The 23,546-nt window shown below is 32.3% G+C and overlaps 3 protein-coding genes across 7 annotated transcripts in view; 1 reads left to right on the forward strand and 2 right to left on the reverse strand.

Annotated features, from left to right (window-relative positions):
- Positions 1-159: 159 nt before the first annotated feature.
- On the reverse strand, positions 160-1,367 carry LOC138185323 (acyl-coenzyme A thioesterase 13). The gene is made up of 3 exons (XM_069124208.1): positions 1,087-1,367; positions 561-745; positions 160-481 (listed from the first exon to the last, which is right to left on the reverse strand). Exons 1-3 carry the CDS (start codon positions 1,162-1,164, stop codon positions 322-324), a joined length of 423 nt encoding a protein of 140 aa, XP_068980309.1. The 5' UTR covers positions 1,165-1,367; the 3' UTR covers positions 160-321.
- Positions 1,368-1,460: 93 nt separating this feature from the next.
- Positions 1,461-3,753, reverse strand: Mvd (mevalonate diphosphate decarboxylase). Its single transcript, XM_069124197.1, has 9 exons — positions 3,650-3,753; positions 3,242-3,312; positions 3,069-3,136; positions 2,948-2,994; positions 2,736-2,887; positions 2,481-2,648; positions 2,111-2,404; positions 1,873-2,031; positions 1,461-1,793 (listed from the first exon to the last, which is right to left on the reverse strand). The coding sequence occupies exons 1-9, from the start codon at positions 3,699-3,701 to the stop codon at positions 1,650-1,652; spliced, it is 1,155 nt and encodes a 384-aa protein (XP_068980298.1). The 5' UTR covers positions 3,702-3,753; the 3' UTR covers positions 1,461-1,649.
- Positions 3,754-4,256: 503 nt separating this feature from the next.
- The window catches only part of LOC138186557 (carboxyl-terminal PDZ ligand of neuronal nitric oxide synthase protein), a 39,240-nt gene continuing 19,950 nt past the window's right edge, over positions 4,257-23,546 (forward strand). The window contains exons 1-6 of one of the 5 annotated variants that reach the window (XM_069126550.1): positions 4,257-5,456; positions 13,994-14,141; positions 21,129-21,200; positions 21,288-21,377; positions 22,748-22,809; positions 23,086-23,194. In XM_069126550.1, the coding sequence (XP_068982651.1) occupies positions 14,034-14,141; positions 21,129-21,200; positions 21,288-21,377; positions 22,748-22,809; positions 23,086-23,194 (441 nt within the window). In that variant the 5' untranslated portion in view covers positions 4,257-5,456; positions 13,994-14,033. Of the gene's footprint in view, positions 5,457-13,993; positions 14,142-20,998; positions 21,032-21,128; positions 21,201-21,287; positions 21,378-21,936; positions 22,011-22,747; positions 22,810-23,080; positions 23,195-23,546 lie in introns of those variants that run through there. The other 4 variants (XM_069126609.1, XM_069126558.1, XM_069126601.1 and 1 more) reach the window with 4 other exon arrangements.

Here is a 23,546-nt window from a genome sequence, read left to right on the forward strand (position 1 = left end):
TACGTACATGTTAGCTCCTAGAAAATTTGTAGGAGTATTGTAGAAAGTGTTTATTGATTTACTTCAGAAAGATCTAAATTTTTGGAAATATGTATTAAATAGAAATTTTCAAAGAAAATTAAGGATAGATCAATGTTTGAAGGATATCATAATGCAGCATCCAGTAAAGAAATTATATTCACTTGTGTAGCTATATAAACATATACACACTATATACACATTGAAACATTACTGGAACATATTCAGGTTTTATAATATATCCATGTACTAAAGTATTCTGTTCATTAAATATTAGCACTATACAACAATATATGTACTGCTTTATTTCTGTCCAACAAATTTTGTGTGCCGCCCATGAGCAATTATATGTTTCCCCTCGTCTTTTGTAATATCTACTGCAAGAAACGCTAGTGTTTTTCCACCACGTACAGTTTTGGCATCAATTGTTATCAGGTCTCCAGGAAGGGCAGGTTTCATAAACCTATATATTAATTATTATTATTACATTATAATCAGTTATAAATATACATAGCTCGTGTTATAATTATGGTTATACCTACGTAATATTTAAATCTACTGAAACACCTGGTGAATTATTTCCATGTGTCATTATAGCATATGTAGAAACACAATCAATTAGCGTACTTGTGAAACCACCATGCAAAGTACCACCTAAGTTTAAATGCTCCTCGGATATCATTAATTGTGCTTTACAATTTCCATTTCCTGCTGAGATTATTTGGAGCTGTTTAGTAAACAAGTATAAAATTATTTCACAATAAGATAAAAATGCACTTATTGTTATATTTAATTTTTATTCAATTAATTGTAATTTGTTAGGTTGTCCCAAAAATTTCTTTCATTTTATAAGGAAATAATAAATATATACTATATTATACCATATTATATATTATATATAATATATAATATAATAATATAAAATAAGAAATGTGTATCTGTTATTTCCTTCTAAAACGGAGAAGACTTTTGGGTTAACCTAATAGTATATAATATTTATTGTATTTTATGAATTGCTATTATATGTAATTAGAAGAAAAAAGATCACAAAACATTAAAAAACATTACTTTTTGTAAACATTGTCCGAAATTTGGCGTTTTAAGAACATGTTCCAAAACTGATGTAATCAATTTTGTTTTACACATCTTACGATTTGAATATTTTACGATTTTTCATTTAAACTTTTGTGATTTTTACAACAAAACGTTGTACACTTTAGAGCGTCTTTATTATATTCAGGAGAAACAAAATGTTAATTAATAACTTATTGAATTTATAAAATTTTGCACATTATGCTTGAATAACCTATACTTCAACAAATAAACAGCGCGGTAGGACAATTTTTACATAAATATAGGAATGGGAACGAGTAACAGTGCTCAAAATTTGACTACTAACTAACACAGAAATAGCTTTATATTTTACCAGATTATATTATGATCTATTTTCAAAAATTTATTTTGTTACAAAATATAACATAATATAATAATATAATACAGGCAACAACTATATCCAAATAATATAAACAAGAATACATTTCCCATTATATAATAAATGCATCTATCTACAAATTACAATGAATTAGAATCATTTTCAATAAATAATTTAAATACAACCCATTTTTAGTAACTTAACTAATAGGCAATCCTTCTTTGTTTAAAAGGTGATCTTTGGGATCCTCTAAATACTTAGCACCATTTCCAACTTTAGTGTAAATAATATATTTAAGAGACCCTGGTGCTTGTTTTTTTGCATTAATGTTATTAAATAGCTCCTAAAATAAATTTAAAATCATTTATTTTGGCATAGATCAAGTGATATGTAATTTTTATACAATAATAAAAATTATTTACTGGCGAATCTATAACTTCATTAAGAGGTAACCCTCTCCTGTACTTTTCTAAATTAATTCCTGGTGGATAGAAATGATCTAATACTCCCACAAATTCTGGAACAGTTTCTTCCAAGAGATACAGAGTTGCATTTGGTCCTGCATCAAAAGTATATGCAACCTAAAATGAGTAATATATTTAATTAAAATATTAATATATATAAATTAAAGTTGAAAAAATTGATGTTTCATATCTATACCTTTACTTCATTCACAGCTTCATTATAGGCATGAACAAGATCAACAATGGCATGCGAAACATCATTCATATAAACAAATGGTGGATATGCATCCAAACATACTGCATGCATTTGATTTGAATCTTTCATTGTATGTTCAGCAAATATTTTAAAATCTTTTTCTACAATTGCCTGTTCCATTCTTTTTATTCTCTCAGGAATAACATGTTTTATTCTGTATTGTACAAGATCAGATGTTTCCATGGTTCTTTTCATTCCAATTGAACTGGAAACTTTTTTCTTTGCATCATTTACCTGGTGCAGAATATTTAGTCATAAATACATTTAGTATAAAACGTAAGATAAGATAAGAATTAAAACTAATACACACAACTAATATTAAAATTCTCATTTCTGGCCAATGAGAAGCAGGCACAATTTGTTTTGCTATGCTGTCAGTACCATTTGGTTCAGAACCCATATACCATCTTACAAAACCTCCCATAACACTTCGGCATGCTGAACCAGAACCAATACGAGCTATTGAACTAATGTCACCCTAGAAATCAATTTTTAAATATGTAAAAATTATACAGATATAATATATAGAATTATAAAGATTATAATTATGTTAACTTTGCCATACCTCTACTTGATATAGTTTAGCAAGAGCTGCTACAAGGCAAGCATATCCTGCTGCACTAGAAGCTAAACCAGCTGCAGTTGGAAAATTATTTTCTGAACAAATATGAACTTTCCATTGATCTATATGATTGGAATTTCTTGCCCTTTTCCTAACTAGAATAGTATATTTTATTATTTAAAAGATTTCAAGATTTCTTCAATATAATTACATACTTTGTGTTAAACAATTTTGCAATCTAGGATTCTTGATATCTTCCTCCCTAAAAAGTTATAAAATTTTTTTAAAATATACCCAGCTTCTCTATGGTAAATTATGTAATTATTTAACACTTACTGTCCATTTAACCAGATCTGATCCTCTTTAAAAGTTGGACTGATCATTACAGTAGTTTTTGTGTGTAGCTAAAATTTAAAATGGATCAAATTAAAATATGCCATTTGCGTTTATTATTTCACTAGATATGATAATATGTCTAACTAGATATAAAAAATAAATTGTATTTTTACATGATCTGTATCTAAGGTAGCACTAATGGAATCATTTACTGGCAAGATTAAAGTTTCATCTCTCTTTCCCCCTGTAAAAGAAAAATTTATATTTCTAGATCTATTTGAATTTCAAAAAATCGGAAAGGTCGTTACAGTGTAGTACAAATTTATTCTATTTATATGCAAAAATAAAAATTAGACTTTTTAAACGTAATATATTATGTTCAGTTTTTGTAGCACTGTACTTTGTAATACATCAAATTTGAAATTCAAAACGGCGATCATGCGAATAATAGATATACGGAAACATTTATCTCTAATACCTTTTTAAATAAATTAAATAGTAAATATAATTTAATTATTATAGTAATTATATTACTGTACTATGATTATTTTAAAAGAAAAGAAAAGCAAAAGAATACATACAATATTTTATAACAGCAATATTGACGGATGCGATACATGTAACGGTACTCATTTTCTCAATCTCCGTCGACTAACGCTTCTACTGCACAAATGACTTTGAACTCTCACACGTGCATAGTATTCGTACTTGAAGCATAAACAATTTATAAGCTAGATAGATAACCATATATCCCAATTTGTTACAATCTATTTTCTATCAGTTCGTATTTTAATATTTATTTATTTCCTATTCCTATTTTATATTGCACAAAATTTCAAATTTTCGTGTTTTAAAACTATATTTTTTCATTGGCTACGTGTAAGCTACAATAATATTTAAGTGACATAATAACTTTATGTATCAGCAAGAGAACCTTTATATCTATATTAATATCAAATAATATTTAAATTTATTGTTTGCTTATTTATTTTATTTATTTATGCTTCATGTTTATTTTATTCATGCTTAGCAATTCGTTTTTGAACGCTCATCGAATACGCACCACAAACTACTTCCATCATACCGACGCTACCAACAATACGTTTCGTAGTTTTTCTCGCAGATGGCGTCACTCCACGATCGCATTCCCGCTTCGTACTCGAGAAGCCGAGAGTAGTATTCAAGCCAGCCGGTTTTCAGTGTGATGCCGGTTGCGTTGACGGTGGGGATGATTTGCACGGTCCTCGGAGGGCTGTACGAACCACGATTATACACGGCGGGCACGGTGTATATTCAAAGCGCGCGCTTGTTCCTTGGGACAGAACAACGAAATCTAGAATGAGAACAATGTGAGTGTTATGAAGAACTATTAGACTTCCAAAATATTCATCGATAACCAATTCCATAGAAAGTACCAAGGAACGAGAGGTACAATGTGGTGAGTCGAACATGGTGTATGAAAGGTACCAGTCGACGTTATTAAAAGACGATGCGAAAGTAGTGGTGCGATTCGAATGATATTCTGTCCTCATCCCTTCCTCGTTATCTCGCGTGCATTTACAGCGAACTTATGCATCGTCGTTTCCTTTCTCTGAGCCCCGTTCGAGTTAGCACGCGGTTTCATAGCTCTGTTCGCGTCATACCAAAGAGACTTAAGAGTTCTGGCGTTCACCGCGAAAAGAAGAGAGGAATTTAGTCCTTAACTGTTATCCGTGGGTCATGTAGGTGACCACAATAAGTTACATTTCTTAATATTAAGATATACATATATTATATTTTTATTCGATATTGTATACTTTTATGCAAGAAAAATCATTAATTATTTTCATAATCTTAGATATAAAATATTAAATAAAATAAGATACTTTGAAAATAAGTAAGACTACTACAACGATACACATAGTTGAGGGTTAAGAGGAACGAGGGAGAAGAAGAAAAACAAAGAAGAAAGAAAAAGCAGAAGAGAGAAGAGATGGTAGGAATGGATGCTAGTGGCACGTAAGATATACACGTAGAATGATCAAGTGGTTGTATTGCGTGGAATAAGACCACGAACGACATAAAGGTGTTCCCGTGGGACGTCTGGTGGGTTACGGTGACCGAGTCACTCTGTCATCTGTTTCCAAGAAGAGAGAGGTCGGCGATCTGTTGTGTGTGTTAGTGTACGATCGCGCGGCATGGGGCATCGGTGTTGGTCCTTCACGAACGGCGGGACCTGAATGTGTGCATATTTCTCCTGGCTGACTGGCCTGCCTTCCATCGTTAAGCTGCATTCACAAAGGGAGCCGATTTTCGGACAAGGACCGTGTCTCGGTCGTTCTTGCCGAGAACGCGAATCGAATTGGTTAATGAGGACTATCCGGCTTCGATCGTCCAATCAGCTAACAGGTAACATTTTTATGCATGGATATATTGTGGCGTCTTGTTCTAGCTATGTTATCATTAGCTTGCGGATTTTTAAACATAAAATGCATAAAACGTATATGATACAGAAAAATATATAAAACATCCGAAAGATAATATTCTTTATAATATTTAATTTAAGAAAATCAAATTTCTGCGTAGACCCTACGTTTTTGAGTTTTTAATTGTATTCATGAAAATATGAAGTTACATAAAAATCCGCAGTCTACTTATTGTATCATAAAATTGTATTATTATAATGCTTTATTAATAGAAAGTGATATAAGTTCCGTTATTTGTATTTAATATAGAGAAAATGAAAGGGTTGTAAGGAAGAAATTTGTAATAATTTTCTTCTTTGTTTACTAACTGAAAAAAGTGATTTATTACATTAAATAAATATAACCAATAATGATACAGGAATAAGTATGGAAAATATCAAAGTATCTTTCTTTAATGGGGAAAATTCTCCGTATATTATCTGGTTATTCATTAAACGACGTAATAAGTTGGTGGATTTTGTTTTATATTATTGATTTTATTTGTTCTATGAACAATGCTTTAGAGTAATGCTTTGGAATAATGTTTCTTTAATTGGTCACAGGTGAGGATTTATCTGACCAATAATTATTGGTAATTATTGGTAAGTATATTTTTACCGATGTACTTAGTTACAAATTGAACGCCGTAATACTGTATTCGCGAACTTTATTTATTACCTAAACTATGTTTCTCGTTAATTGGCCACAAGTGACAACTTACGTGGCCAATTGTCCAGAGAGGTATAGCTTTATTGATAACAACTTTCCGTATATTTAATTATAAATCGAACGGACTAATAATATATTAGCGAACTTTATTTGTTTTCTAAACAAAGATTTAGAGTAGTAAGTGTCTCGTTAATTGACTAGAGGTAGGGAGGAACTTAAATAGCCAGTTCACAACATACTACTGTACATTGTACATAATATACTAAATTAGGTTAGATTTTCTCATAGATCGTTTTCGTCGCGTCGGTTTTGTTTTCAGCTTTCGTTTCTGCGGCGTACACCCAATGAGAAGCTGTATATCGGAACGCCGCGGTGTAAATCACGAAAACCGATGGATTTCGCACTGAAATTAACGACTCGTGCGAAAGTAGCGGGATACATGCTCACAGGCCGTAAAACGCGTTCAATAGCACGTGGGGTGGCTAAATGAGATTATGAGATCCTTCACTTTGACTCAGTTTCCAATGAGTCTCCACAACCTGCGAGCTCGAGCAATATTTATAAACAGTGTACGCTGAGTGATAGGTAGAAATTATATAATTTATAATCTTTCGTCGGGAAAATAATTTTTTATAATTATGATACGCTAATATATCTAATATTCTTTGCGGTACATCTTCTTCTTTTTTTATGAATTCGCAGTTGTTATTTAAAATCTTGATTCATAAAACAGAAAGACCTTGATTCTTTTAATAGAAGTTTAGTATAGAACTGAAATTGATTCTTTTACAATCCCCCAAATTTAAGACATTTTTTAATAATGGAAAATAAAAAATTTTCTTTACATTTATTACAATCTATTATTACAATCAAATATGTATTATAATAATTTTAAATAATTATTTATTCATTAGTATCACCAATATTATTGTTATTCTACAACCACAGGAAATTTAACCACAGGGCTTGATTTTACCATAAGAAATGTCTTTTCATACAATTTGTCGTGGCTATTTTGAAAAAGTAATGAAAAGCTATCGTAATTGTGCGTCAGTGTAGAAATCAAGGAATTAGACGGGAAGATCGCGTTAAGGCGCGTTTCCTTCTCAGATTCTATTCACGATGGATGTCGCATTACAAACAGATCAGAGAGACGGATCGTGAAATGAGTATGCGGTGCGCGTTTACCGTTCCATAGTTATTGCCACCGTAGGTGGACGCAGGTTGTAGCTACAAAAACCTTCTCTTTGTTTAATCGAGCTCGTGTGAACGCCACCTTAATTCAAGTGTGCAGAAAAGTTGCATCCTCTGGCGGTATTTGAACTCTGCGTTTAGACGCAATCGCCTATCCCTTTAATAATCGACTCTCTCAGGATTTTTACTGTGTAATTTTTTATGCACGACCGATATTATAGGCGTATTTAATCCATTCCAAGAGATTAACTACCGTATTTATTTTATACCCGTCGGCGAGTGCTTGCTATACTAAGGAATTCGTTTTTAAATATTTCATACACAATTAAATTTTGTTCATTGATATTTTTTTGTTTGTATATTTCTCGAGGAAGATTTACGTATAGTGACTGTATTCTTGTTTTCTTTGTATTCTTTTTAGTAGTTTTTAAATTTTTTAATCTCTTTTCATTCAAGATATTGGTATCTTCTTTTAATTCCAATTTTCTTTCTCTCTCTCAATATGTTAACATGTAATTTTGTAATCAAATATTGCTGAATATACTAAACTTGACTGACTTCTTTGAATTTATTTCTTTTATACTTATTTTTACGTATAAGGTCAACGGGTTTGCTTTCATATATTAATTCCGTTTTTCGCAATCAATATGCTCAAGTCTAGCTTATTAAAAATAAATCGAACAGTACTTAATGATTTTCCATGCCTATAACGAACCTGTAACTTTCTAGGAATTATTTATGTGCATTAAATGTTCATTCACGGCAGATGTTCGCTATGATACCAAGAAAGAGTATGGGCATTGAATGCAAATTGTGTTTTCTTCGTAAAGCAATTCAGATTTCTTGAATAGAAACATGTCTAATTTCAACTGATAGAGATACGAGCAATGAAAATTAAACATTACGGTTTTGTGTACTTATACAGCTTTGTGTTTCTACGATCACAGTTAACAAATCTTAAGTAGTATCTTAAACAGAAGAATATAAATTAACAAATTTTAATAAATGTATAGATAAAAGAAAAATTTAGTAATATTTAATAAATTTTGAAATTTATTTATTCTTTTTTTATCTGTTGAATCTGAGTAGGCATTCTATTTAGCAAATATTGTATCGAGTTCCAATAGTTTTCCTCTAAGGAATAAACTTAGCCACTCTTTTTTCAGGAAATATTACTTTCTGGTCTGCGATAATGTCAGAAACATTACTGTTCTTTTTCTTCGTCGCACATGATTCCATGGATATCAGTTGGCGTTAAAACGGATGTAATAAAATCGCTTCCTATTCCGCCTTTTATCCATACTTGTTATTCATAAAACCTTTCTTTTCACATTTTTCATAGCATGGTTGAAATACCTTCGAGGAAGCAGGAAATACTTCTCTTCTACATTCCAATATTTCAGATCCTATAAATATACCAAAATAACATTTTACATTTATGGAAAGAAAATAAAATAAAAATACATAAGGAAACACTAGCGGCATCTACCTTAACGTAATTAGTATCTCTATAACATTTTTCCCTCACTTTAGCAGTTTACTTTGTAATAGCATTCTACACGCGTTTCATTAATGCAATAAGATACTTTGATCAATTAGCTTTTTCATGCTTCACAGATTCGGTTAAGGAATCAAGTATACATGTGGGTATATATGTACATGTTCCGCAATGGTCATGGAGAGATACGAAGGCGGATAAAGCCGCAGCTGCCGCATGGTGTAACAAAATCGCTGGATGACCTTACTGCGTGGTCCGAGAATTCGTTTACGAATGGACCCGGTGAACCGATCGTCGTGAATTCTAGTTCGAAGAATAAATCTAGCTACGACTTGTCCCTCCGATATAAGGTTCCCATCTATCGTCTCTTCTTTACCTTTGCTCTCTCGCATCTTCGTTCTAATCCCCCTCCATCTCGTACCCATGGTTTCCAAGGCTTCCTATAACGGGTGTGATCAAAGAATCATCATATACGCAGTGAATCATTGAAGTACTTAAACGCTTACCACAGGAAACTTTTGTGTATATATTATACGTGTTATATAAAAGATTTTGGAACTTCATTAGCAATGTAATGAGTAATGAAATGTATGTAAATGTTACGAGATATTTACTGTATATGTAAGTATATTTAGCAAAAAGTTAGTATATAGTATGAATAGTTCGTAAATAAGTAATAAGTGTTAAAGATAGTTTTATTGAATATTGAGGTTAGTGTAGGGATAAAAATAATGCAGATAACCTAGAATTCTTTTTTATTTCTTTTATCTAATAATATTGTACGAGAAATCTTCAACGAATCTGTTCAACTTTTTTGATTCCTCTTTTGCAGTCAATTCTTCCATTTCGATTCACACGTGATATCTGTAAGTTCTGCATATGTGTTTCTCTTACTTGTTGAAATGAATCATCTTGGACATGAATCACAAATTCGATCGATATATTCATTCCCTTTCGCCATCTTCTTTAATTTCCCTGTTATCCTTCTGATATAACATTTCATACTTGTCAATTCTTATATCTATACACACATTATTACATTGTTGCATAAGTATTTTAACTAGGAGTACTCAGGACAGATTAAAGCTTTTGAAACAATCTTTGAAGGGCAGTCGACTTTTATAAAGATATTAGGAGGGGGTTAAAAATGTTAAAATGAAATAAAATTTATTTTGTAATAGGTCATATTGAAAATTTTATAATATGCATTTTTAAGATACGATTGCTTTCTTAATTTTTCTTAAGATAATTCACTTGTTATATTTGTAATATGAAATGTATTTTTCTTGAATAACGAGAAATACAAGGAATGTAACTCTCCACTAATCCGTGCCTGCTTTTAGTTTATTATTTTATATAATATTTTCGTTATCTTCAGCCGTAAGTTAAATGCAACACACTGCACGTGCCAGCAAATGTAATTCGTGTAGAAGAGTTGAAGTCGAAACTAGTTCTGTTTTCGCAAGGGACTAATGGAATCACCGTCACGATAAAATCTTGCCAAGTACGATTGATATAGAAGACTTCTCTGTCTTTTTCACTCTTCTCCCTGTTCCTTTCTTTCTATCTCATTTACTCTGTGAAGTAAAGTTGTTTCGCCCCTCGAGGTTTTATTTCTCGAATCTCACGCAAGAGGATCTTAGGATTTCTCGCAACCCTCCAACGTACTGTAATTTTCATGAACTCTGTGTATCCTTTTTGCTTAAGCTGCGCTGCGTTGTTAAAAGGTTGGGGTTGTTCGGAATACAAGTGTGCGGTTTACATTTATTAAAGGTTTATTAAGGGAGAATATACGGAGGGTTCGAGTGTAAACTACTGGAATTGGATTTATTGGGGTTTTCGATGTGTTGTATACACACATATATATACATAGAAGTTTTTCATGGTAAATATTCAAATACTTTTATGAGCCACTGTATAAGGATTATTGTTAAGGACTTTTACTTCTTTTCTATTGTTATTATATAAATAATATAACACTTAGCTACTCGATGATATTTTGGTATTTGAATTTCAGAATTTTTTAGACCGAATTTTTTAATTTTATAAATTAAACAATTTTCATTTTTGCAGTAGATGATGATTTTCATGCTTCACGTGCTACGTGCATGGTTTCGTTCGAGGTTAACAATCTTTTAATTCTAGGCGACTTAAATTTAACAAAAGAAAATCGTGTTCTTAAATTCGCACCATTTTTCTCCTCTTGAAAGGGCTTTTCAATGAAGACTGAGATTAATCTTGACAAGTTTTGTTGCGTTTCAAGAATGATCTTATTGTTAGAAGTTGAGAGAGACGAGATAGGAGAGGCAATTTATTATTTGATCAATGATATTTTTTTTTAAAAAAGTAACTTTCGATTTTGAGATAACATCATTACAAAAATTAATCTTTCACGCTCGAGAGGCTCTCTAACGGTATTATTAAAAATTAAACAATAAATAATAAAAAATTCTCATTACAGTAACATATTTAACCTATAATCCATTACAACCGATCTAGGTTAGGTATTTATTTTGCACCAATCTAATAATACCAAAACATGCGAGGGTTATACACTCTCGGGATAAATAATGCAGAATTCTCCTCATAATAATACAAATACAAGGAACGTAAATCAATTTTTTAATCAATCAATGACATACATAAATATTAATCTTTTACACTTGAAAGCTTTTCTAAGTTAAGTAACAAATGATAAAATATTAGCATCACAGTAACATACTTAACCTATATCCGTTCCATTCGATCTAAGTTAGGAATTTATTTACCATCAATCTAATAATACCAAAACACGCGCATACAGATTAAAAAAAAATTCGAGAATTAGCTTTTACGATAAAGGACCGACCACCTGGCACTTCTACACCATGAATGAGAGAGGACGAATCGGTGGGATTCGTGCATTGAACGCGGGCACAGGAAATCGGCGCTTATTCTCGGCCTCGATGCTATCTTGAGGCTTCGACGAGCCTTTTTGTTCGACCTGGTACACAGCTCGATCAGAAAACGTCAGCCGTGCGTCAGCTATGCTCACGACTGACCTTGAACGCGGTACCAGTTGCAGCACGTGGATGTGCAGGTTCGATCTTTCTTTCTTTTTGAAATCCCAGGCCTTAAATAGAGATTATATGTACTATTTTCAGAAAGTAATCAAGGCTCGATAACGTGGAAAGAATAAAAGTACGATGAAGGCTTACAGTGGTGAGCAATCTGATATACTCAAGGTGAATTTATCAAGGTGATTTATTGCGGCTAGATTATTATGGTGGAACACCTGGTGCGATGTTGGCAGGTTTCGACTTAAGAATCGAAAATAGAAAGAGAAGTTTAGTTACTTATGTACAACTATTTATTTTATTATTTTAATTTAGTAACCTGGCTGTAGTATTAGAATTTTCATTTTTTAATCTTACTCTTATTTGAACTCTCATGTCGTGAAGGTTGGGTTAATTATGAGTCATGCATTTCGCATTTCAATTTGCTATTGCACTTTTATTGCAAATGTATGTAGATTATAAAACTTAAATTATTAGAAATCGCAGAATTATAAAAGCTACAGCAGTTATATTGGGAAATAAAAAGAATAAAGTATAGTATCCGGTTAAAGTATAGTATGTTTTTTCGGCGGTATTTTAGGCCGCTAAAGTCGAAGATGGGCGTCATTTTTCATGGAAATGAACTGTGTTAGAAATTCGGTCTTATGAACATATGGACGACAAAAATCTTCGCTGTAGAAATCCGCGTAAAACCGTGATCATACAGAGCGGCAAAACAACAACTTACTGTTCTTTGTATGATCACGGTTTAATGGCGGCGGCCGGAAAATAAAAAATAACTCCAACCTAATTCAATACTCACGAGTCATGTATACGCAGTATTACACCTTATTACACCTTATTTCTGCGAAGGACGACTCTTATTTTCGGCTTCAACGATCTCGAAAACCCCAAAAAAGTGTCATTTTGGCCGAATATTTTGCAGTCCGGATACTGTACAACATTCTCCATATTATCGCTACTAAGTAAACATTTGATGTTGAAATGTGGAATGATCCTAGCCATAACCAGCTGAGAGCCGAAGCGCAAGGTTGACCCACATTTTTTATTCTAGGTTAGGTTATTCTTGTCGCCAGTCGAACTAATCTATTCGAAATATAGTCGAAAACCTATCTCATCCATGAATTTTTACCTTTAAATCGAATATCAGAGAGATTAATAGGGTGGTGGCTACGTACAAATCTTCCGACATCGATTTCCTATCCAAGCTTAGTCAGTTTCCTGTTCGTTAGTCAGCAGGCTGAAAATCTGTGACTCGGTGGTCGCAAACATTCCTGCTTCTGTAGGCTATGATAAATGTCTGGTATCTCGTATATACAGATTTTTATATAAATACACATGATATAGTATTGATCATATGACGTAATATAGTTCTTCTGCTCACCTTCCCTTTTATTTTAAACTTATACTAAAGTTTGTTTTTCTAGAAATCGGGAAGATCTTTGGAAAATTTTTTGGTAGGGGAGTTACAACAGATTAGAAGAATTTCAAAGATTATAGTAGAATTAATCCACAAGATTTGCAACGAAACGTGGTAATTCATTGTATATCACCAAATTATTATATTATTTTATTAGTATACCATTATATTGAAACTAAATAATCTATTTGTAACAGTTACTAGTTACCATATTTCAAGTTAACAATTAATTGATTGTAATTGATTACCGCTTCTTTTTCTTGGAAACTAAATTCCGATTCTAGAAGATTACTAAAGAGCCTTCCAAATCTATATTTTTCATAAAATGCGTTTCATAAAGTTTCATTTAATTAAAAGTTACCTATTTAACATGTCTAAAATGGAAAACATAATCGCAGAAAACGAATTCAACAGCAGTAAGTCGTAAACAACAGCGTCTCCAAATTATTTTTTTTATATTCGTTTGGACAGGCAGATTTTAAATCGTGAAAAATATGTACGTGAGAGAACAATGTTTCTCAACTTAATCTTAGTCTCTAAACGTAAGAAGATAAAAAGGGTGCTAAAATAAGAAGGAAAAGGCGAAAATTTTATGAGTGAAGGAACGATGATGTCAAACGATAATATTTGATATAATGTTTCAGCGAGACTGGACGAGCATAATCGAATGAAGCTGGGCCAAGCATGCCCTCTAAGAAGCAATACAATCTCGTGCATAATGACGAGTACGACACGAGGATACCACTGCATAGTGAGGAGGCGTTCCACCGTGGAATTGTCTTCCACGCCAAGGTAATCAAACATTAAACGCTTTCCGATTTTCACAGCCAGCGGCTGCCCACCGCCCAAACGAGAATTTGCGAGCCGTTGAGCTTCTCCCACTCGTATTCGCATCCCCAGGCAAATTCCAGGTCCCCACGTGGCTCTAAAGAAACTGGTATATTACGTGTATAACGTTTCATTATAAATTTCGTTAAGAATGATGATAATGTATCGAGGTTTATGGATTTTAAAAAGTAAAAAATAATTTTTACCACTCCTGAATTGCAGGAGAGCAATTCTAAGATCACAGGGCCTTAAATTCGAAGAATATGAAGTTGTGGGATTTGTGTTAGAACAATTCAGTATCGTGGAACTTTAGGCTGGAAAATTCTAGGATTATGTAGTTTAGATCAAATCTAAATCTTGATTTAAGAAATATTAGGATGATAGGACTTAAATTTACTACTATAGGATTTTATGAAGATATAATTGTATCCCTTAATTTTGAGTTTCCTGATTCGGGAATACGTAATATCGTGATGCCACCAGTTGAGTTTCATCATTTTGTAGTTACTTATCTATCTTACGTTATTTGACTCTAGAAAGGTTTCTTTCTGGTTGTAGAATCTCAGGTTAGCGCCACCTGAGTTATTCGTTCGTATAGATTATAGATCACGTTTATCATATCCTATCAAATAAGAATTCTTGACATAACCTTCCCTGTAGATACTATATATATCGAGGTCTTAAAACCGATCAGCAGACGAAGTTTACATTTTAAACCCTTCGACTGTAGAACTGCTAGAAATTCGATAAGATAAAAATCATAACCTCATGTAGCATACCAAAGCTTCGTTCAATCTTTATTGAAAAACACAAATCATTATATGCAACCCTGGAATTCACTATATTCATTATTATTGCTAGTGGATGTTTTAATTTAAGACCTCGCTATATCGGGAAGGCTACTGTACCACGTCACATAACCTTAAAGGACATTCATATCGGCTTTCACAATTTTAGATATCCTTTGTATCGAATATCTCATAGCATAAAACTTTCCTTTCTCAATTTACCATTTCTAAGATTGAAACTGTTCAATTACTCACAATACCTGTAACTACGATTTTAAATTACGGATATAATTAAGGATGTATTTCAATTTGTACCTCCATTATTCACATCGTAAAAGCTCGAGTTTTCAATGAGAACACAGCGTGGTCCAGTTACGCGCCAACGATCTTTCCATTTTAAGTGAGTTCCGAGAAAATCGTAACAAAGGTAGTAACAGCAACCAACTTTATCGTGTCAATAAGGCGTAATTTCTGGAGGGAGGCCGCGTTGTTTTCTGAACACTAGCGGTTATTACAACTATAACATCGGAAGGGGACAGTTATTTCGCGGGAGGCAAACGTTAAACCTTCGAAACATGATCGGCGAAGAAAAGTGCTGAAATGAGAATGGAAACAACAGCTGTCTAACGGATATCTGGATTATGTCCAGCGATCGTAGAATACACGAAACGGTAAAATTGTATGGTCTTCTATTTGTTTCTTTTTCAAACAGCGCGAATATTTTGGTTTTTTATTTCGGTTGAAACTATTAATTGTGATGATTTTTGTTATCAGAATATTTTTGTTAATTCTGGTAATATTCGTTTATATTTAATATCGAGTAAATTTTGTCATAGTACATTTGGAAAAATAATGTATGTATTTCATATGAAAATTGAATAAAGTATAGATTCATAAATTTTGATTTTAGATTAATAAAGTTTGGTTGTCAGGATAAAACTTCTTTAAATATTGATCGCAATATTTTTTATTTTTAATACTGTGGAAATTTTATTGTATTACACTTGATAGAATAATTCACGTATTTTATAGTATATCAAAATTAAATAAATTATGGATTCATAAATTTTGTTATATACTATTAGGTCGTCCGAAAAGTTTCTTTCGTTTTATAAGGAAATAATGGATGCACAACATTTTCTGTTTTGTATTACTTTATCGAATTACGTATGATCCATTTCGTTCTATCAAGATAAAGATTACAACGTTCGACAGATTAGGTTTCATGTTTGTATAAAGATGCGTTGTTGTAAAAGACGTGTCTGTGAAAGAAAGACACTTTTCGGACAATCTAATACAATTTTTTTGTAATATATAATTTAGTTTTTGGGCTTGCAGTTTATAGTAGTGTAGCTATATCATGTGAGTGACTGAAGTTCCGTTCTCTGGCGCTTTCCAATTGTACCATGAAGCCATTCACGTTGGTCCCGCTTTCCCGAAATACTTGACGAGTGACGCTGTAATTTACTGCACAATTCGGGCCGTTCGAATGGCCGCATAAAACCGCAAGTGTTTCCAAGAAACTGAAAAGTGTATCATTCCGTTACGCCGTTACGGAAGCGGTTAATCTGTTTGTTGAGAATATACAGGGTGATTTACAAAAACAAAGTCGCTGAAACAACCACCAGTATTATAATTTTCATAGAACAGTTGAAACAATTCAAAAATAATCTAAATAAGAGTATTACATACTTGGATTTTCAATATCCGTTAAATGTAAATTAATATTGAATTCTTTTCTTATTTTTTAAAACATTGTTACTGTTTCTTCCATTAATAGTTGCATCTCAAGAATAAGGTGCGCAACCATTACAAATTTGTTAATAGATGTTTCTTTTAAAAGTTTTATATTGTTGAAATAAAAGTTGAGATACGCATAGTATAATAGAGGCTTTATATATATTATATATTGGTTCATAAGTATAGTGTCTTTATATAAATATCATTCTAAAACATATTTACTCAATTTTAAAATAATTAATTGAATCATAGAAGAAAATACTTATTTTATTAATTAATATATATCAAGGCTCATTTGGGTTTGTATATATAGTATATGTAGATTATATACTACTACATTCTCTGAACACACAAATCGGTCCCAATACGCCTGCGCTTCATTTCAATGTATCCCTCACAAGTCACGTGACTTTACTCCCGCTCGCAGCACGAAAAATGACATTGATCAATGCAAGTAACTATTGTAGTAATGATTCATATAAAGAAACAATCATGTACAATTAAGTCCCACAGTAGTTTTAACGACAGGTGATAGGACTAAATAGGACTAGGTGGTAGGATCAATATTCACTCACTTCTTCGAACAGTACACGATTATGAAACAACTTATAACCTCTATAAACCATCGGCAACTGTAAGAAAAAGTGTAGAAACTTAGGTGTTTAATCGATGACTACCTACTGACTGCAACAATCGCAACAATAACGCGACAGAGCGAATATTTTTGGTTGCGGCACACAAGCGGGGAGAAACAGGACCGTGACGTCATTGTGCACGTGTTTATTCGAGCGCTGCGCGTTCGTTTCTCGGAAAGGTTAAAGCTTTCGCGTTCGTAAGTTCGTAAGCTCGTAAAGCGGCACCGTAAAGCGATCACTTTGCGAGGGAACGTCGCACCGAAGCTATTCGCGTCGTTCTTCAGCCGTTTCTCTCTCAGTGACGTTTGGCTTTCCGCACTGTGTTCCAGCGCCGACGTGGTTCCCTAGAGCACTAACCCTCTGCTAAATGCCATGTGACTTGCAAGTCACATGTATGTATATTTTTTCATGTACATTACATTTTCAAATCTTATTTCCCTTATGCAAATTTGCATTTTCGAGAATGTAATTAAGATGGTAGAACGTCCACAGAAAATTTATCTACCAAATACATATTACGGAAAGGATTTATATATTTTTTCATATTATGTACATTTTGTGCAATCTTGCTATTCTACTTTCCTATAAATGTATAAAAATTCATAGTCTATATTGTATGTGTCACTATAATACTTTTATTTATTGTATTATTTATCGTATTGTATTTATTGCAAATTAAGGTGAGAAAGCAATTGTTGTTTCTCTTTTCTATAAGCAAATGTACTGCAATGCAATTGCATGGTATCATATTATAAGGGATAAGGTAATAATTCTTCTTTCTCCATTTTCGTGGGATTGGATCTAAATTAGAATTCTTGGTTTTAATATTTATTTTCACTTATGTAGAGCTGGAATATAAGTTCTTTTTATTACTCCTTTCCGTTTGTTTTTTTTTAAGTTTTGAACTCATGCAAATATTTTTTTATTGTTTGTTTTCTTTTCTTCTCTCTCAAGATGCGTTCTTTCATTTGAAACTGATGGAAGTGGCTTCACAATATTTTGAATAAACTCCTTTTTAGAATCTATCAATTTTTTAGTGTGTATTATCTTTTTTCTTTTTTCTAAATTTTTGTTTTATTCTAACTGATGGTTGTATTTTCTGAATATTTTTTTACAATTCAATTTCCTTGATTCTTCTTCAAATTTTGTTTCTGTAACTGTATTTCATCAAACAATGATGTATTTTATAAAAATTCATTTTCGAACTGAGTCAGATCTTTTACGTTTATTTTTTCTTTTTGTCTTATTAAATTTTTCAATGTAGGTCGAACGAGCCCGATTTTACTAACGCTGCCTTCTCATTGGATTTACTAGAGTTTACTTCCTAGCGATTAATCTTCGTTTTTCTAAGTCCAGATTTTTCTGGACATATGTATACGATTTACTTCGAATTTTGAACGATCAGAAATATAATATCCTTGAAAGCCGTCTTCGGATCTCTAAGCATTTAAATTCAATCTTGTACAGTGCATTCAGCAAAGTTAATAATTCAATAAATCAATTCTTTGTAAAAATCTCAGTCAAAAATTTCTTTTATTATAATTATTATATATGCAACATTTCTTTATTATAATTTAATTTTTATACGAATTTTTTACTTTACTATATATTTTATTTTTTCCTTGGTATTATAATATACTTCACTGTGACTATAGTTTAGTGTATTGTTAACAAGGATTCAGAAGAGGAAAATCAAAATACATTTCGCTGAGCGCGTCCCACTTTTCCGGAGAAATTTTTCGCCCTAGTAAAGTCACAATAATTTTAGACACGGTTGATCCTCTTGGCAAAGACGTTCGCGTTGCGTTTCTTTCATGCGGTACGAATATCCGGGAAACTTGGTCACGGCTCGATCATAGATACATTATACCTTATCTCCACCCCTATGTGTTTTTCACTTTAATATGGAATGCATTTTCTACCCTCTTCTCGAACATTTTCTGAATTTTTTAACAATATATAATGTTCGATTCAGATTATTAATTTTTATTATTTATACATAAAACAGGCTATGCAGATCAATCATGTTTTCTTATATTAAATGTTTTCTATATTAAAGGATAATGAACTTCTAGATTACTTTCTATCCGCTGTATGTATGTATTTAGGTTCTAATGAATTCCAAATAATCAAAAGAATAATCTCTATCGAATAACAATAATAATTTAGAAATATAATTTAATAGAATAATTCAATTGTAAAAATCTATTAATCAACTTACAAATTTTTATTATTATTAATTTCTATTAATTAAATTCTTTTTCAATTAAATTCTTCCTTAATTTAATTATTTCTGCTGCACAAGTTTTCATAGTCCCTAATTCATTTCTTACAGTCGCATTTGGATTTCTCATAATACTTCCTATATGTAGATCTATACTAGCCTTGTCACCTACGGTATAGAAACACCACTTATGAAGAATTGCTTGCCGGCGCAGCGCAGCTGTTAAAATATTTAAAATACTGCGAAGAATGGCCGATTCACCGCGTTGCGCTCGCGATCAATCGCGAATTCGAGAAATTCGATCGTTTCTTGTGGCGTGTGTGGGGATGACCACGTGTGCATTAAGAACACGTGGCCAGGTCATCGTTTCAATGGGGAAATTCTAAATACAGCCGCTTGGTCGCGTTCAGCGCGTCCTCGTGTACGATCTATGCATTCTATATAGGGTATACAGTTTAAATAGATATAAAAAATCTCAGAAATTATAAAAGACAGAAAAGTTATAGGATATCAAAAAGAACAAGTTATACTGAGAGTTGTATTGACCTTGTACCGACTTTGAAATACCCTGTAAAAACACAATTATATTTTTAAATATACGGGATTGAAAAGTTAAAAAATTGAAAATTATGTTTACTTGAGGAATTATTATATTTGTCGTTTAATATGGAAAAAGACATTATTTTTCTGTATGTGCAAATATTAAGATTTCTAGGACAGTTTTTATTCCCAATACTACGTGAAGTGGTTCTATGGTGTATTTGCTACGTAATTCAAATAACTCTCCTCTTTCATTTTCATTTTGAAACCTCCAGAACTTATTTCATAACTTTACGTTTACTTATTTCATAACGAAGGAATCTGTTCTTTGATCTCGTTAGAATCGATGAAAAATCAAAGAAAATATTTATTTTCTCCTTTTTGATCTATTAATTTTTATTAATCTCTTGGTGTTCCATCGTACATCAATAACCAAGCTACAACTGAACGTTTCACGATTTATTCCGATAAATCACTGGCCAAGACGAAGCGCGTCGCTGCATTTAGCGAACCTATTTCCGGTTATCTGCCTTTGATCTTTAGCCGGTAACCCCCGGCAAGTCGAGCTGTTTTGGCATTCCCAAAACAGTGGCAGAAATCAGATGCTCACTACTATGTCTAATAATCCGCTTTTTATTATGTTTCGATCAGAATAGAAAGTTCCGATTAAAATAAAATTAAACATTTATAATTGCTATCGTTATATTTCAGAATTAAGATAAAATTGTTCTTTAAATCTTTATAGCAGCTATATGATTATCCGAACTAATTATTGTTCGAATAATTGAATAACTTTATTTTCATATAACATTTTGGACGTATGTGAAATCGATGCTTGGTTGTTAAATATCAAATGTCATTTTTCTAAAAACCACTTTTTGATCAGATACATTCATTATTTGAATCAACATGGCACAACTGGTGGAGGTAAGTTAATATCTGCCAGCCGCTGGTATGGAAAGCAACGAGTAATAAGAAATCCAGTCTGTCTCTAATTCCTTCTCTTTTATACGTTTGTCTGTAGTTCATCGGCTCTATGGAGGTTCCTCGACCGACCAGCCGAGTGGAGATCGTGGCGGCGATGCGAAGAATCCGCGTGAGTTCGCATAATCTCTAATTAACCGCGAGGATGCTCCCGCGGGCCAGAGTTGGTTCGTTTATTTCAGCCTTATTCTGTCCTCAGTACGAGTTCAAGGCCAAAGGGATCAAAAAGAAGAAAGTGACGCTGGAGGTATCGGTGGACGGACTAAAAGTCACTCTTCGAAAGAAGAAGGTAATTGCCCCTGTACTCGTGCTCGTTATCCGATTGGTTGCTCGCTATTGCGTGTCCATCATAATTGCATTATTAGTTCTGTTTTTTATTTTTTCCTTTCTGCTTCTTATTTTTTCCTTATTCTTCTATATGTATGTACGCGACGGTGTCATCTGTCGTTCATATCTTCAAATTTGTCCACTCTGGAATGCAGCGGTTTTCAATCATTTCGGGTTCTTTAGGGTTCGCATGTGCCCTGAAAAATGGTGTATCCCTTGGGTAGATAGATAAAATTATAATAGTTATAGTGTGGAAATACGTGTTAAATGTTGACATAAACGTACGCGTTAAAATGTCATAAATATTTCACAAATCTTATAAAATCATGAACATTGTAATAAGCAATTAATGACAGCTCTGGTGTACCTCAAAAACTTTCCCGGATACCCCCAGGGAACTTGTACACTAAGTTGAGGACCTTTGCTCTAATGGATGATCGTCTAGCACAGATTTGATTTCTTGGGGAAGGCATAATAAGGTTTTAGTAATATGCATTGTACTTTGCGAGGATAGGATATAAAGTTTGAATACGTGTTGAGAACATAATAGTGAATATTATTAAATATGAATACTAAGAAAGAAATGTAAAATATTGTGAGTTAAATACACTGTTCTAAGTGATATTAAGTTCTGGTTAATGAATACCAAGCGTTAAATTATTAAATAAATTGTAGATATTAAGTTGTAGCAATTAAGTTATCAAATGCTGAGTACTGAGCTTAGAATATCAAATTACAAGCTTTGAATACCAAATATCAAAAAATAGGTGTCAAACATTCTTTCACAGAATTTGTCAGTTGAATGAAATCTCATCTTGTATCTGAAACAGATAAACGAAATACAATATGTATCGAGATATTCAATAAAGTAATAAAAATTGCCGCTAAAAACAGAAGATTGCATCGTAATATTTTAACGTTAACATATGAATTACTCAAAACAGCAGGGTCTGATTTATTACGCCATGCTTTTTGGCTTGTTGCATTGGTCTCTAATATATGTATACCTCTTGACTATATTTACATTTTGTTGTCCATTATCATTCAGCGGGAATAAATCTGTTCTAAAATCATCGTGAAACATCACGTGAAAACAATGTTTTCATGTGTACATATTTCATCAATGTGATGATCTAAATTTAAAACAGAAACTTTTTTATTTCTCTCCGTCTATTATGAGCGTCACGTATACTTTCTTAACCTAACTTTTCTTTCTCAATCAAGTGTCATATTACATTCGAGACACACTATTCTAAGCTTCAATTCTCTCATCTGAGACTAACCTACAAATCATGGGATTAATGAGTCGTTATTTGTCCTTTGTTTTCGCAGAAGAAGCAGCAACAGTGGATGGACGAGAATAAAATATACCTGATGCACCATCCCATATATAGGTAAGCTAAATCGTTCGCTTCTCTCATGGGAACATCCTGCGTACTCTGTGTACAAGAACAAGTTTGCTATAGTTCATCAATTACCGCAACTTCCGATCAATCCTTAATCTAATTATGTGCAAACGTTTTATAATTATAAAATTATATTAACCGGTTTCTACTGTGTAGTATCTTTTTATAATCATTTTTTATATATTCTCTTTGGAAATACTTGTTTGTAGATCTGCAGATTCTTTTAGTGTTCTGATTTAAAGTGATTGTTTATATTTGTTACAGGATATTCTACGTCTCTCATGATAGCCACGACTTGAAAATTTTTAGTTACATTGCCCGTGATGGAAGCAGTAACACGTTTAAGTGCAACGTCTTCAAATCTAGTAAAAAGGTAAGTGATGCGTGTCAAATTATTTATATTCTTTATGTGACTATGATGAATTAACTTAAATATCTGTAATGTCATCAAATTTCAAGTACTGATATAGAAAATGATATTAAAGTAATTGGGCACAAGCTACTAGAAAATTCTTAGTACAAAGGTGTAGTTACAATTTGTATGAGTTCCTTATTCCTAATTTTAAATATATTCTACAAATTTATACTTTTATTCTTAAATTACGCAATTCAATAAATTTAAGACTTCATTATTCCAAAATTACAAGATTAAAATTCCTAAAATCTTTGCGACAAAATTTATTAATCTTAAACAAAAAATTTTACAGTTAAAATTCTTAGAATCT

The sequence above is a fragment of the Bombus flavifrons genome, chromosome 1 (assembly GCF_040668555.2).
Source record: "Bombus flavifrons isolate JBK064 chromosome 1, iyBomFlav1_principal, whole genome shotgun sequence".
NCBI classification, from domain to species: Eukaryota; Metazoa; Arthropoda; class Insecta; order Hymenoptera; family Apidae; genus Bombus; species Bombus flavifrons.

Coding starts and splice junctions, on each gene's coding strand:
- LOC138185323 (XM_069124208.1), bottom strand. CDS start 1,164: ATGTGTAAAACAAAATTGATTACATCAGTTTTGGAACATGTTCTTAAA. Junction 746..1,086: donor TCGGACAATGTTTACAAAAA/GTAATGTTTTTT, acceptor TTTACTAAACAG/CTCCAAATAATCTCAGCAGG. Junction 482..560: donor TCAGTAGATTTAAATATTAC/GTAGGTATAACC, acceptor ATTAATATATAG/GTTTATGAAACCTGCCCTTC.
- Mvd (XM_069124197.1), bottom strand. CDS start 3,701: ATGAGTACCGTTACATGTATCGCATCCGTCAATATTGCTGTTATAAAA. Junction 3,137..3,241: donor CTACCTTAGATACAGATCAT/GTAAAAATACAA, acceptor TTTAAATTTTAG/CTACACACAAAAACTACTGT. Junction 2,888..2,947: donor GCAAAATTGTTTAACACAAA/GTATGTAATTAT, acceptor ATACTATTCTAG/TTAGGAAAAGGGCAAGAAAT.